The sequence below is a fragment of the Lontra canadensis genome, unplaced genomic scaffold (genome assembly GCF_010015895.1).
Source record: "Lontra canadensis isolate GAN:19392208 unplaced genomic scaffold, GSC_riverotter_1.0 scaffold14, whole genome shotgun sequence".
Classification (NCBI taxonomy): domain Eukaryota; kingdom Metazoa; phylum Chordata; class Mammalia; order Carnivora; family Mustelidae; genus Lontra; species Lontra canadensis.
The window spans coordinates 16916736-16931795 of record NW_022631008.1 but is presented as its reverse complement, the minus strand read 5'-3'; the positions used below and the strand labels follow the sequence as shown (position 1 = coordinate 16931795).

The window sequence follows — 15060 nt, the reverse complement described above, 5'->3', positions numbered from 1 at the left end:
TGATGTCACCAGTCATTCATGACTCTTGTCTAGACCCATTATGTCACTAGGGACATAGCTGGTTGTTGAATTATCCCATAAAAACTTAAAGAAATCAATCTAAATTTGTACTTCATTAAAAAAAAACCTTTTTTTTTTATGTGATATGATTTGTATAACTTGGCAAGTTGATATATTATCAGGTTTAGCTTTTTCTGTTAGACTGCTCTTGAAGTGGCCAGAGTCTAGAAAAAGGATTGTAACTTAAAAGCCTGCCTCACAGCTCTGTTCTACAAAGACTTGCTTCTTTCTCCACAGATTAGTAACTGCTCTTGTGCGTTTCTTGTATCAAGATTAATTCTAAATTAGAACTGTTTGTTATTATATCTTCTATTGCTTGTAGGTGAGGTAGATTTAGGAAATGGACGTCAGAGCGTCTAGAAAAAGCATTTATTCAAGAGTTGTGGAACGTGTAAATAAGACTTGCATTTATTTTCAGTAAGGTCAAAAGATTCTTTTCTCTGAAAATACTGTCCACTTACAGAATCAACTAGTTCATGGCAGAAAATGGGTAAGAAAATGGTCATCTGGAGAAGATCGGGCAGTCGTCGTGCACCGGAAACGTGGGCCCCCTGAGAGGAACGGGGCATCCCCAGCGGCGGCGAGCACCGCGAATACCGAGTCGACTCTGACCGAAAGCGCCACGGATGGCAGTGAGAGGGAGGCCGGCCCTTCTGAGAGCAGCGCTGATGCGGACAGCGAGCCTTCCGAGTCCGAAAGTGCTTCTGAGCAGCCTGTGCTCTTCGTGTCCCCCGGCGGCTGCCGTGTGCAGCCGCGCGCCCCCTCTCCGCAGCCGCCGGCCGTTGCACCACCCACCCGCGAGCCTGGCCGCGGTGAGGAGCGAGTGGCCGAGGCGATTTCTGAACTTCGTCTGAGCAGCCCTGTAACTGGAGAGAGAGATTTTGATAGAGAAAATAAGCCACGGGGTGTTCGGAGGAGTGTGTGCTCTTCGGAGGAGAAGCGTGTGCTGTCTCCTCGCCCCCCAAATGCCTTTCAGACCCTTTCTCGGAGCTATGTGACTGCCTCTAAAGAATGCTCGCTTCAGTCCTGTTTCTACCAGTTTACATCTATGGAATTACTAATGGGGAATAACAAGCTTCTGTGTGAGAATTGTACTGAGAAGAAACAGAGGCACCAAAAGGAAACCGGTTCTGCAGGTGAATATTTAGGTTTTTGTTTTTCTTCGTATTCATGGGGTATTTGACAGTCAGTGACCACTGGGTATAGATCCGGAATAGAGGAACATGAGAGCCTTGTCCCTACACTTAAGCTGCTTGGAAGCATGAATTACCTTTTTCATTGTTGTATCTCAGCACTGAAGATAGTGACTGCACTTCTAAATGGATTTTTTTTTTTTTTAAAGATTTTATTTATTTATTTGACAGAGAGAGATCACAAAGCAGGCAGAGAGGCAGGCAGAGAGAAAGGGGGAAGCAGGCTCCCTGCTGAGCAGAGAGCCTGATGCGGGGCTCGATCCCAGGACCCTGAGATCATGACCCGAGCCGAAGGCAGCGGCTTAACCCACTGAGCCACCCAGGCTCCCCCTAAATGGATTTTTGATGAAGTCAATTGAGCAGGAAAATACCTATCTCTGCCTTGAAAAGTGCAAATCCACAGAATCTTATTTTGGTGGACTAGCTCTCTGAAATCTTTCCAGAAGAAATTTCCCTAGTGCATCTCTAGCCTTGATATGGAGAGAGTACTCCGCTTCTTAGTGACTAGTTGTTTTAAAATGCAGGCTTTGTAACCAGTTGTGGTGAGGCGCATAGACCAGGAGAAGCTGCTGCTGAAAAGATAGTTTGTTACATACAGTTCTGAAGAGGAGGGAGGACACTAAGCCATGCCATGCAGGGCCACGCGGGGAAGCACCAGGGTTGGTCAGGAGGCAGAAGGAGTGAGGAGAAGACATGGACAAGAGCCTTTTTGTAGCTTCCAGGGAAGGAATTGGAATCAATGAATTTGGGACTGATTGATTAGTTTTGAATAATTCAAGTGGGCTCTGGGACAATGGGGCTGTCTCTCGTTGGATAGTACGTGACACTAGTGTGATGAGGGCACACTTTGATTGGTTTGCATAGGAGAGGCACACTTTTATTTACTATATCTAGGAATTTGCTAGTTCTGGCTGAAGCCTTCCTTATAATGTCAGCAAGGCCCTAGGTGTCAAAGTATCAGAATAAAGACATGCTTAATACACTAGTAATTAAAGAAATGTCTAGATGGGAGAAGTAAGAAATACCAGTTTCTATTAATCTAAGTTAAATATGCTGTTGGCCATATTCAAATCCCACCCCAGGTACTTTCTAACAACCTCTTACTGAAATGCCTTGTGGTTCCCATGACTCGTGATCTCCTTTCACTACAATGAGTAATGACCTATTTTTTCAACTACAGGTGTGTTTCTGGTGGTCTTCGGCTGGAGGGCATTGACATAAGTCGCTTTAATCCATCTGCTTCCTAGCTCCCAAAATTTTCATTACAAGTGTCACCTCCCCTATTCTTTGTCCTCATAAGCATGTGATTTTTAAAAAAAATCACTTTCATTTCAGTGGAGTTTTGGAAAGGAGTATATGAGGCACCCTTGTCACCAGAGTCTAATTTCTTTAACATGTTTAAAAATATATGATGCTTCTTCATGAATGTTAACTCTGTTGTATGGTATATAACGTATAAAATGGAATTTTACAAATAAATTATTATATTTTATATAGAAAAGAAAGCAGAAGGAATTTATACTAATGCCAGGAAACAATTGCTCATTTCTGCTGTTCCAGCCATCCTAATTCTCCATCTTAAAAGATTCCATCAGGTAAAAGCCCTTTTAGTAGCACTGTAGTAATTTTGTCATATGTTTCACAGAGCCCTGTGCCTTGTCAAATGCTGTCAAGGATTAGACAGTAACTTGTTTAATATAAAAATTTGTCATAAGGAATTTACTGCTTTTTCAGCCACAATAGTTTACAAGAATTTCCTAATTAAAATTGTTTAATTCATAATACTGTATTTGATGATTTGGGTGGTAGGAACCTAAGTTGTGTGTGTGTGTGTGTGTGCGCATGTGTGCACATGTGTATGGAAGAGAGAGAGAATGAAAAATAAAGTTTATTAAGAATCCTAGAAGCAGGGAAATAGCAAAGTGCACATAGCTTTCTGAGTTCTCCTGAGCCCAGTGAGAGGGATAGGTGGGCTGGGCATGGTTGACTTGGACTACCTGCAAAAGGGCTACAAAATGCAAATGTAGGGACTTTACAGTGAGAGGGAACCTAAATGTTTTTAGTGGGTCAGATTTTTCTCTATGCTTAGTTTTAATCCAGTGCCTTGTCTCATTTTTTGTTTTTTTTTTTTTTTTTGCATTTGATATAATGATTTTAAAATTTCTCTGAAAGACTAAATAAGTGACATACTAAAACTTTTTGGAAAAAGTTAGAATGGGCGATATTTTTTTGACACCAGTTTAAAAATAAAACTATATCATTAGAACAGTATGGTTGAGATTGTCAATAAATAAAACATGAATATTATTTAAAACTCTTGTTATGATAAAGGAAGAATCTCAAATCAGTTGGGAAGGAGGTATATTCTTTTGTTTCTAAGTTTATTTATTTTTAAGTAATCCCTGCACCCAGTTTGGGCTCAAACTCAGGACTCCAAGATTGACCCCAAGATCAATCCTTCACCTGAGCCAGCCAGCACCCCATAGGGTACATTATTTGATAAAGGATTTAGGAAAAAGAGCTGAAATTAAAAAATGTAAAGCTTCCCTCTATACCATATATCAATACTATTTTCAGATAAATATTTTAACTGTGTGAAACGAATCTTCAAAAGACTAGAAGAAAACTTAAATGAATATTAACCTGACCTCTGGGAAGAAGATTTTTCTTCTTCTTCTTCCTTCTTCCTTCTTCCTTCTTCCTTTTTCCTTCTTCCTTCTTTCTTCTTCTTCCTTCTTTCTTCTTCTTCTTTATTCTTCTTTATTCTTCTTCTTCTTCTTCTTTGGTGGGCAGCAAAGCAGAGTTTATTGAATAATAGCAAAATAGCAAGATGATAGTACAAAGCTCCCAAGGAGGGAGGGGACTTGCGGGAGTTGCCTGGGAGGAAGATTTTCTAAGCATAAAACCCATGGAAGAAATCTCAAGAAAAAGATTAGGAGTTTTGATAATATATCTGAAACATTTCAGGCAGGCCATAGGTAGGCAGGAAGAGGTTTTTCTCTATACACCCCCATCCGTATCCACAGAAAAATTAGACTAAATTGTTTAATTTTTTTTTTTTTTAAGATTTTATTTATATGGTGGAAAAGAGAGACCATGAGAGAGGGAACACAAGCAGGGAGTGTGGGAGAGGGAGAACAGGCTTCCTGCTGAGCAGGGAGCCTGACGTGGGGCTTGATTCTAGGACCCTGGGATCATGACCTGAGCCGAAGGCAGATGTTTAACAATTGAGCCACCCAGGTTCCCCTAAATTCTTGATTTTTGATGGCCAATAATTAGAAACTCAGTGGAAGTGAAGTGGCCGAGGAGAGCAGGAACGGATGTCTTGTGTCTCATTACATGAGAATGACTAGTGAAGGGTGTATACACACAGTTACTCTGAACAAGATAGGGTATTGTCACATCTGAGAAGCCGATTTCATGATGTACCACAGTTATTTTATATTTGGTACTGCATCTCAATTTAGGAACTTACAGAAAGAATTCATGCCCTTAGAAAGGAAATATTTACAGACTAATCAATGGTGTCAAAGTTATATATCAGTTTTGGACTATTCGTTAGTCATGTTTTTATAGCTATTAAGAAAGCTAACTTCTGGGATTTTTCTTTTGGTTTTACTAACAGTGATTTAGATGGTTGTTGCGTTAAAATTGTTTTTTTGTTCTTTTTAAGGCTGGCTTGAGTCTTCGAAAAGTAAACAGACATGTAGATTTTCCACTTGTGCTTGATTTAGCACCATTCTGTTCTGCTACTTGTAAGGTATCGTATATATTAAGATGTTTAATTGACATGTAAATAATATGCTTAGAAGTATTAGGTCTTTGTTTCTTTCATACCTTCATTCATTCATTCATTCATTCAGCTTCTCTGAAAGAGAATTTTATCATTAGTGAAGTTAAATCCATAATGTGGGACATTTAACACACTGAATGACTTTTGTCCTTTGGGAGACAGAGTAAGGGACAGTTGAAAAGCTGTGTAAACCATGAGGCATGGTGGTCAGGAAGATCAGTGCTGCTTGTCAGTGCTGCTGGAAGCAGATAGTTGCAGAGAGAAGTAAGCAGATTTTGTGACCTCTCCTGTTCCTTGTGAATGATGTGCTTGCTTGCCAACAGTTTTAGCAGTTGTGGAGTTCATTCTCTTTTGTGAGTCAATATTCTAGTGCATTGTTTTTCATGCCATTTCATCTACACTACTGAAAATAGTATACTTGTCAGCTGAATATGATACTTTAAAACCGATAATACTTTAGTAATTAGATATAGAAAGCAGACTGGTTTATAATTGCTTGTATTTGTATGTATGTAAGAACTATGTAGGTGAAATCAATGGCTTTGTCTCCCTTGAGGGAACCACATGTTATGGGGTAACATGTTGTTCTGTTCATGATTCCTGGTTAGCAGTCTAGATTTTGTGGTATGGAATGGAATGCCTCTTGTACTTAATATTTTTACTACACTGATTAATCAAAACAAAAATATCTTAAAAGCAACTATTTGGCAGATTCAGTTTATCTGCTGCAGAATACCAGCACTACCTATCAATTAGTAACACTCCATATTCATGGAATTTGATAATGTGGCAACAGGGTTTGTATTAAATTTATAAAAACACATTTTTAAAAGGTACTTTTTACAGAGAATTTCCAAAATACACAAAAGTAGACAGAATAGGAACCTATATAGCACCCATCACCTAGCTCTAAAACCTTAGGTACGTGGCCAGTCCTGCCATATCCACATGCTTACCTACTACTTCCCATGTTATTTTGAAGCAAATATCAGGCATTATTTCATTCATAAGTATTTTTTTGTGTATCTATAAAAGAAGAATCACTCCCTCCCCTTTTTTAAGAACATAACCACAATACCATTTTCACACTAAACAACAACAACAACAACAACAACACTCCTTCATATCATCTAATGTATTTAATTCCAGTTGTCTCACAAGTGAAATTTTAAAAATGAATTAGTATCAAGTAAGGTCAATACATTTAATGATTGGATGTCTTCTAGTCTCTTTTAACGTATAGTTCCCCTCTCCCACCTCTCTCCCCTTTTCTTCCTTGTAATTAATGTTTTTAAGAAATTGAGTCATCTTTCTGGAAGTTTAGATTTTGATAATTCTTCCCCTGTCCTCTTTATTTCCTACAAATAGATAGTTGGCTCTTAAGAGCCTTGAACAGATACAGGTTTGATGCTTTTTGTTCCCCCTGCTAAGGCTATTGTATAGGGCATGTTTTTGTTTTGTTTTGTTTTGTTTTGTTTTAATCAGGTGGCACATAATGCCATTTACCTTTCTTTCTGTGGTATTAGCAAGCAGTGATGCACAAGTGCTAGATCCATGAGTTCATTAAGAATTACAGAATGATGACATTTTAAATCTGTCATTCCTTCTTCATTGATTAGCTGAGCACATCTATACAGAGAGAAATTCCTTTAATCTATTTAGTTATAATAGAGTTTTTATAGAAAAGGCTGGATAAATGTTTGATTCTTAACCTCTCCCATTCTAAACCAGTTTTCAGAATAATGAATTAATTCAGTGGCATCCTTAAAAACTATGATCAGTTAATTTATGATTTTTTTAAAAGATTTTATTTATTTATTTGACAGAGAGAGAGCTCTCAAATAGGCAGAGAGGCAGGCAGAGAGAGAGGGAGAAGCAGGCTCCCTGCTGAGCAGAGAGCCCGATATGGGGCTTGATCCCAGGACTCTGGGATCATGACCTGAGCCAAAGGCAGAGGCTTAACCCACTGAGCCACTCAGGCACCCCTAATTTATGGTTATTAATTTATGAATTGAAACACAGTAAATATATTTCAGCTTACTACACTTTTCTTTTTATTTGTGTTCTAATATATTAGTAGAATATAAATGGGTCCATAGTTGGCTACTGAAAGGCTCTTCAAGCTGGCTTCTGGGTTCTCTTGATATAACCTTAGTGGTTTCTCTCTGAACGATTATGCTGCCAACTGGAATATATTATTCACCTGTTTAATTTTTAAATTTTCATTTTAGGGATTTCTTTTTAAATTCAAACTTAAATATTTAAAATTTTGCTAAATACATAAAATATTTACATAGTTCCAAAAACAAATGTATTAAATGAATAAAACAAGGCGAATTCAAGTAAGTATAACTTTCCTTCTCCATGTTCATTCCACCTGTTTCTTCCCTCCCTTTATATATAAACCATTTAAAATTTGTTTATTCCTCTGTAATTTTTAAAAATATAAACAGATATATGTATATGCGTCTTCACTCTTAAATAATCACAGCTTACAATACGTATCCTTTTTTTTTTTTTTACCTTACTCTTAATATTATATCCTGGAGATTATTTCACAGCAGTATTTTGAGATAGTCTACACTCTTTTTTACAAGCAACGTAATACTCAATGCATCATAATTTATTCAACCAGTCCCCAGTTTAATGGGGACTGATTTATTTGGGTTTATTCCAATTTCTTTTTAATCAAAGTATAGTTGACATACAGTATTATATTATTTTCACGTATATAATATAGTGATTCAACCTTTATATACCTTACAAAGTGATCTTGATAAGTCTAGCTATCATCTGTCACCACACAAAATTGTTATAATATTATTACCTATATTCCATGTACTGTACATTATATCCCCATGTCTCCAGTTTTTTGATATTATGAATATTTCTGCAGCTAATTGTCAAAATAATAACTAATAGCATTTTTTTTACATTTTGCTCATGTACCTGTAAGATAGACTCCTACAAATAGGATTGATAAATCCAAGAGTAATACCTGTGTAATTTAGGGGCGCCTGGGTGGCTCAGTGGGTTAAGCCTCTGCCTTCGGCTCAGGTCATGATCCCAGGGTCCTGGGATCGAGCCCCGCATCAGGCTCCCTGCTCAGCCGGGAGCCTGCTTCCTCCCCTCTCTCTGCTGCCTGCATCCCTTGCCTACTTGTGATCTCTGTCAAATAAATAAAATCTTTAAAAAAAAAAAATACCTGTGTAATTTAGATAACATGAAATACCCCTGCAAAGGGGTTTTACCCCTTTGTGGTCCTGCAGGCAGTGTGTGTGAGTACTCTTTTCCCCAGAACCTAGCCAACAGAGAATGTTGTCAGGCTTTTGCATTTTGCCAGTCTAATACATGTGGAAACACAACTCGTTGTTTTAACAATGCGTTTCTCTTGGTTTAAGCAGGACATACATTTGACTTAATTTTCCTTTTTATAATATTTCACGAAAAAAATTACTAATTTCACTTTTTCCTTTGTCTAAAAGAATGTAAGTGTGGGAGATAAAGTTCACTATGGTCTCTATGGCGTGGTGGAACACAGTGGCTCCATGAGAGGAGGTCACTACACAGCTTATGTGAAAGTGAGAACACCCTCCAGGAAATTATTGCAGCGCATCACTGGAAAGACATACGTACCTGGTATGGCATCCTAAGTTCATGTTATTCCTAAAAACGAATGTGTTCTTCCTTTTCTGGAAGAGGTCATCTGTTTCATGGATACCTCCAGTGGACTCACTTCGTTAAAGTTAAGTGAGAAATACCTTGAAGAGTACTTCGATCACCTTAAAGAACCTTAAATAGCATAAGACTGTCCCCTTCTAGATGGTGTGAGGTGACACACTGTTTTTCAGGGTGTTGCGTCATCGTGTATTTCGGTGGAGTGGCATTTTACTTAACAACACCAAAAGATTTTGAAGACCTACCAGGTCCTCAGAATAGAGTAGGGGTTGAAAATGTGCACACTCTGCCTATGGATGAGCAAGCTTTGCTTCTTTTCTTTCTATTTCAGTGAGAATGATTCTTTTCCTTGAGCAAATAAATATTTATGGGTCTGTCTAATATTTCGGTAGGTATTTAGAGTGAAGTGATGCCAATATTGCTTTGAAAGAGTTAGTTGATTTTGGAAGATGTGTAACACAAGAAGAAACACACCAGTAAGATCTAGCATTAGATAGAGTTGGTGATGAATGTATTGTTATTTATAATGTAGAATAAGAACATACTTTTTGTAAAATTATACTTCTTTTTGTCTTGTTAGATTTGAAGGAACCTGATAGTGAATCGACAGGCCAGTGGGTCCACGTTAGTGACACTTACGTGCAGGTGGTTCCAGAATCAAGAGCGCTGAGTGCCCAAGCGTACCTTCTTTTTTATGAAAGAATATTATAATTATCTGGTAATACTTAGTGATGATGATGATTTTAGATCTCTTTTGTTTAAATGCTGCAACCATAACCATAATATAGTAATGTGCCTTTCTAGTCTTTTCTGTAGGAATAGCATGTCCCTCAAATGCCTCTGAAGATTTTACCACTTTGGTGAATCCTTTTAATGTAAATCAAATTTACTCAATGCTTCCAAACTTATATTCTTAAAATACATGTAAACAAATGTTTTTAAGGAATATTTATCCTAGAAAAAGAGTTTGCAGCAGTAGAGGAACCCCCGCCTTATAATGTGGCTTATTACTATCAGCATTCAGAAATGATGCTGGCTAATCATATTGTTCCTTAAAACAGTGTTTACCAAATGTGAGTTGCATACCACCTTTCTGATTTCATATATGTGTGTGTGTGTATGTGTATGTATTTATCTCCTGTGCCATTGTTTAGTTATTTTTATCCTGAGTTTTTTGGCTTACATTTTTAAACGTAGCCTTGTTTTGAGCATATTTCACATTTTATGTGCTAGTTATGTTATTTCTAATAGACATAAAAAATACATAGTGATTAGAGAAAAATTGTTCATCCATGTAGCACTCCGCTTCATGTCTCAGGGCTGTCCAGCAGTGTACATATACCACTGTGTGGGAAACATTGTTATAACATATACTTACACAGTAGGTACAGTGACCTCGTGATATTTTGTGATTCCACCTTATAAAAAGATACCACTGTAGCTTCAGTAATAGGATCCTACACATAATTTATTGATTAGCTTGTTGCTTTGAGGTTTTGACAACTAGACAGATGTTGAAATATATCATCAGCGTATTATTTGCAGCCTGTTAATGACAGAATTGAAGATAATTTGCATGTAATTAGCCAACGTCAAAATATAACTATTGATAATTATAACAAGCAGAATTGGTAAATAGAAGTTGTTAATCCACATGGGATCACTGGATACTTTGAAATATAAATTACCAAATTATATTACTATACTTGACAGGGAAATAAAATTTTCTAGTTCTGTAGGTCAGTAAATATTAATCATGGTTTTGGAATTTGTGATCACTTTTGTCATCAACAAGCATCATTAATAAGTTCATGTGGGCTTAGCTTGTATTTTAATGAAGTGTAAAGTTGGCATTTCAGTTTTTAAATAAATACAGTAAAAATTTGGTACTTAAACCCTTCCTGCAGAATACAAATTACTGAGCTGTCTTGGCTTAATACTTGGCATGAACATACTTCTATTACTACTTAGGCATAAAATTTTAAAAAATAATGGCTACTTGGGTCTGGCATTACTGAATCAAAACCCATACCTGCATGGTTCAAGCATCCTAATCATTAGTGCCAACACATCATACTACAGGCAGCTACTGGCTAGTTCCAGTTCATTGTCCTCTTGGGAAGGAAGGATACGAATAGGGGCTGTAGATAATGTGTGGAAATATTTAACCAAGCCTTTGACCCTTCTTAACATTTAAAAGGTTGTATAATATTGTCAAGTTTACTGGTGCTGCCTTTTGATATGTGGTTAAGAGGAATTGTGATTAGTGTTAAAGATGGTAATAATATATAAAACAGAGCTTAAAAATGTCATTGCACAAATTCTATCTTTAAGGTATTCAAATTTGAAATAATAGTGTTTTCTTGATTTTTTTAATGTGATAGAGAAATATATCTTTATAAATTAATCTGCAAACTCAGGTTGGGTCCTATAAAAAGCAGTTTGAACTGTTTAAATTAAACAATGTTTTATGTTTATTTGTAATCCATGAACATTGAAGTTTTCAGTACCAGAGCAGTGAGTTTTTTTGGAAAATATTAGTTAAACCTCATTATTCAAGTTAGCCATATTGGTAATGACAATTACCATCTTTTCCCCCAAATGTAAATATCAAGTCACCTCATTTTTCTCCTAAAAAAAGATACCATTAGGAGGCACATATTTTTCATTGGATGGTCACATGCTTCCTGTTTCATTGGTAGATGGACAGACACAAGAAAAAAAGTGAGAGAAAGAAGGAAAGGGAAAGGAAGGAAAAAGGATAGGAAAGAAACAAGAGCATTCTTTTCTCTTGCCTCTTGGCTTTATCCCTTTCACAGCTCAAGTCAGAGATGGTGAGATAGGTGAGGGCAGGAATCAGGGAAAGTGCCTACTCCTCTTTTCATTAATAGGATGCCCAGGAAATGCACCAGTGCTGTAGTTATCAAAGAGGAGACCGTATGAGCTTTATTCTGCATACCAGTTAAGACGATTTTTCATTGAGTGATACATTGTAGCTTTAGAATATTACCTCGGTACTCAAGTACTGCAGTAGTTCTTATGTTTAACTTAACATTTGTTCAGTAAGTGTGTATTTTTTGAATACCTGAGATGGGTCAGACACTGTGCTGACACCATTTTAACATGCTTTAAAATGGAGAAGCCTATATATGTTTTAGACATTATTCCAGAAGTAACATGAAAAGAGAAACTTTATTTTCGTCTCATGGTAAAAGAGCAAAGTCTGAAATCTACTTTTTTATGGCCTAGAGTTTCTGAATATTTTTCAGGGTCTGCTGGTAAATGGAACAAATTTGATTTTGATACCTAAGAATTTCCTAAAGATAGATTTGTAATAGGGAAAGTATGTTAAGTTACACATGGGCCTACATTTAATTTCTTGTTTATTCTGAACATTTTGAAAGCACATTTGCAGGGGTACTAAATTGTGAAGCTGCTAGAATAACAATAGTTTCTAGATGACCTCAGGAAACCATACAAATAAGTGAGAAATGTTTACAGATTCTTGAAACAACTACCGTTGTGCTTGGCCAAGTGAGTTTAAGAAGTAAAACAGAAGTTTCACTAGCTGTATTTAGAAACTGGTTTACAGGGTATGTCTAACCTGTTTCCTCTGTTTTTTTCCTATTTAAAATGATACAATTTTGATTATGTGTCAATTATGGGAATACTTTTGGCATAACCAAATATATTTCTGTATTTAAGACTTTGTTATTTAATGTTTTTAAACCAGATGTGAAAACCACCTTTTTGGGTGGCAAGGAGAGTGGTAGTGGTGTCCGTTCTAAGAGGAGTTGATTCCTGTTTTCTTATTTTAAATGCTCCAACAGAGCTATTTTACTATATATAATAGCTCTTAGCTCGCATGCGCGATGATTTTAGTGATTTTTATACAACAGCTGAATAAAATTTCCTAAAGATTAAGCTGTGAACTGTATCACTTTCACCCAATTTTTATAGTACAAAATACCATTCTGTCTACTTCTAAATTCATATTCATAATTTGCATGTTATCTGATCAAATAAGCCTAAACCAAATATGTGCAATAAAATTGAGCCTTTATATATTATCCAGTCCATTAAGAAAGATGATTTTTAGATATTTAAAATTTTTGGTTCATGTAGAAATCGTCAATTCAAATGTTTAAAAGATAGAGGACTGTATTTTTAATTTTGAGTAATGCTGGTTATATACCATTCCTACTATTTTATCTTTTTTGCAGTGTTTTTAGAAAATAGCTATGTAACTTATTGAGCACTATTTTGATGTTACTGTATAAAATGCATAATAAATATTAAATTTTTTCTTTGTTTCGCAGTTGGTCCTGGAGTTTTTGCAATGCACTTTATTGATCATATTTATTTATCAACACTGTATTTGCTTACCTAGCTATATTCAAACTATCCTTTGCATTTCAGAAATTCATTATTTCAGAACAAAAGATATTATAGGTCACTTTCACTCAAATTTCAGTATCTACCAAGGGTGGATCTTCCTCTTTTCAGATGTTTCTCAAAATATTTGGATTATTTAGACAGGATTATTCCTTAGGAAATATTTTGTCTCCCTGTTTGGATTTAAGCTCTTTTGGGTCATGAAGCTCTTTGAGATTATGATGAAAGTTATAGACCATCTATCTTCTGTTCACTAATCTAAAAAGTATTTATTGAAGTTGTGAGTTGGGGGAAGAGGAGGGTTTTAATTCTGGACCCCTCTTCACTCTTGCTAATGACAATGTAGAAGTTGGGAAGGGAGATCTTGACAGTTATGTAGTCTCAGAAAAATATACAACCCAGAATTTTGTATGTAATTTCAGAGGTCCATGGACCACCCCCCAACCGAAGCCATTTTCATACATTTTTTAAAGTTGCTCTCAAGCAGAAATCCAAAACATTTGCATTCCAATATGCATTAGGACAGCCTTGTTTTTGCTGCAGTAACAAATAACTCCACAGCCCAGTGGTTTAATACAACAAAAGTTTATTTCTTCCTCACCCAATGTCCCCTTGTGAATCTGGGCAATCTTCGTAGCCAACTATTTCCAATTGATGACTTTGTAATCCAGGCTTTTATGTTGTGCTTCTATCATTTTAACACCAGGTCTCCCCACTCTAGCAGGGGAAGAGAGCACTAAACAGTCTTGCACCAGCAATTTAACTCATCTTGAATGTGTCGCTCACAACCCACCGGCCAGAAGTAGTCACATGGCCCTGCCTAACTGCAAAAAGGGATAGATAGGATGGGTAAGAAAGGGTAAGTCTCCCATGGGCTGTCTTGTTTCATTAGCAAAATCTTTCCAGAGTTCATCCATGTGGCAGCATATATCAGAATTTCATTCCTTTTTAAGGCTAAATAATATTCATATATATATATATATATATATAAAGAATTTTATTTTTCAATGTTTAAAGAAAATTTTATTTTTCAATGTTAAGATGGATGATATATGGAACTTAACACTATAAAGATTCATCTTGAATGGTAGGAATACTTCCAAATTCTGTATCTTTACCACATCTCATTTAACTTTTTTTCCCATTTAACCTTGAGGCTAACTTGATTCCACAGTAATGCAAAATACTAACTTGAACATACACTCCCTTTGAATTTTCTACTTCAAACACTGCAAACAGGGAAAGTTAATAAAAATTTAATTGACAGAGTCTGCTAATCTGTTAGTCATAAATAGCAGATTACCAATACTGCCAAGATGGTGGCTGCTTCAGTACTTTCTGATCAAAATGCAGAATGACCAGACCATAGCAGATAATGTACATGATCACTCTTTAGACACTTTATTTTTTTTATTTTTTATTTTTTTTAAAGATTTTATTTATTTGACAGAGAGAGACAGAAATCACAAGTAGCAGAGAGGCAGATAGAGGGAGGGGGAAGCAGGCTCCCTGCTGAGCAGAGAGCCTGATGTGGGGCTTGATCCCAGGACTCTGGGATCATGACCGGAGCAGAAGGCAGAGGCTTAACCCACTGAGCCACCCAGGCGCCCCCTTTAGACACTTTAATACAAAAACATTCTGAGAAAGTTTGGGGATGAAATACATGTATGTGTGTGACGTTTCCTTCAGATACTACCTAACATTACAGGGAAATCCTAGCTGATAAATCAGGGAAAGGGAAATGGGACTATAAAATTCATTTCCTGGGGTGCCTGGGTGGCTCAGTTGGTTAAGTGACTGCTTTCAGCTCAGGTCATGATCTCAGAGTCCTGGGATCAAGTCCCACATGCAGAGAGCCTATTTCTTCCTCTTCCTCTGCTGTTCCTCTCCTTACGTGTGCTCTGTCAAAAAAATAAAATCTTTTAAAAAATACAGTTCTTG

General features: G+C 36.6%; 1 protein-coding gene across 6 annotated transcripts in view; it reads left to right on the top strand.

Moving 5' to 3' along the window:
• Nucleotides 1-9682, top strand: part of USP45 (ubiquitin specific peptidase 45) — a 67791-nt gene extending 58109 nt beyond the window's left edge. For 4 of the 6 annotated variants that reach the window (XM_032858193.1, XM_032858190.1, XM_032858192.1 and 1 more), the window contains 5 exons: nucleotides 524-1196; nucleotides 2751-2848; nucleotides 4927-5013; nucleotides 8532-8685; nucleotides 9305-9682. In XM_032858193.1, the coding sequence (XP_032714084.1) occupies nucleotides 524-1196; nucleotides 2751-2848; nucleotides 4927-5013; nucleotides 8532-8685; nucleotides 9305-9435 (1143 nt within the window). In that variant the 3' untranslated portion in view covers nucleotides 9436-9682. Of the gene's footprint in view, nucleotides 1-523; nucleotides 1197-2750; nucleotides 2849-4926; nucleotides 5014-8531; nucleotides 8686-9304 lie in introns of those variants that run through there. The other 2 variants (XM_032858194.1, XM_032858197.1) reach the window with 2 other exon arrangements.
• Nucleotides 9683-15060: the final 5378 nt, after the last annotated feature.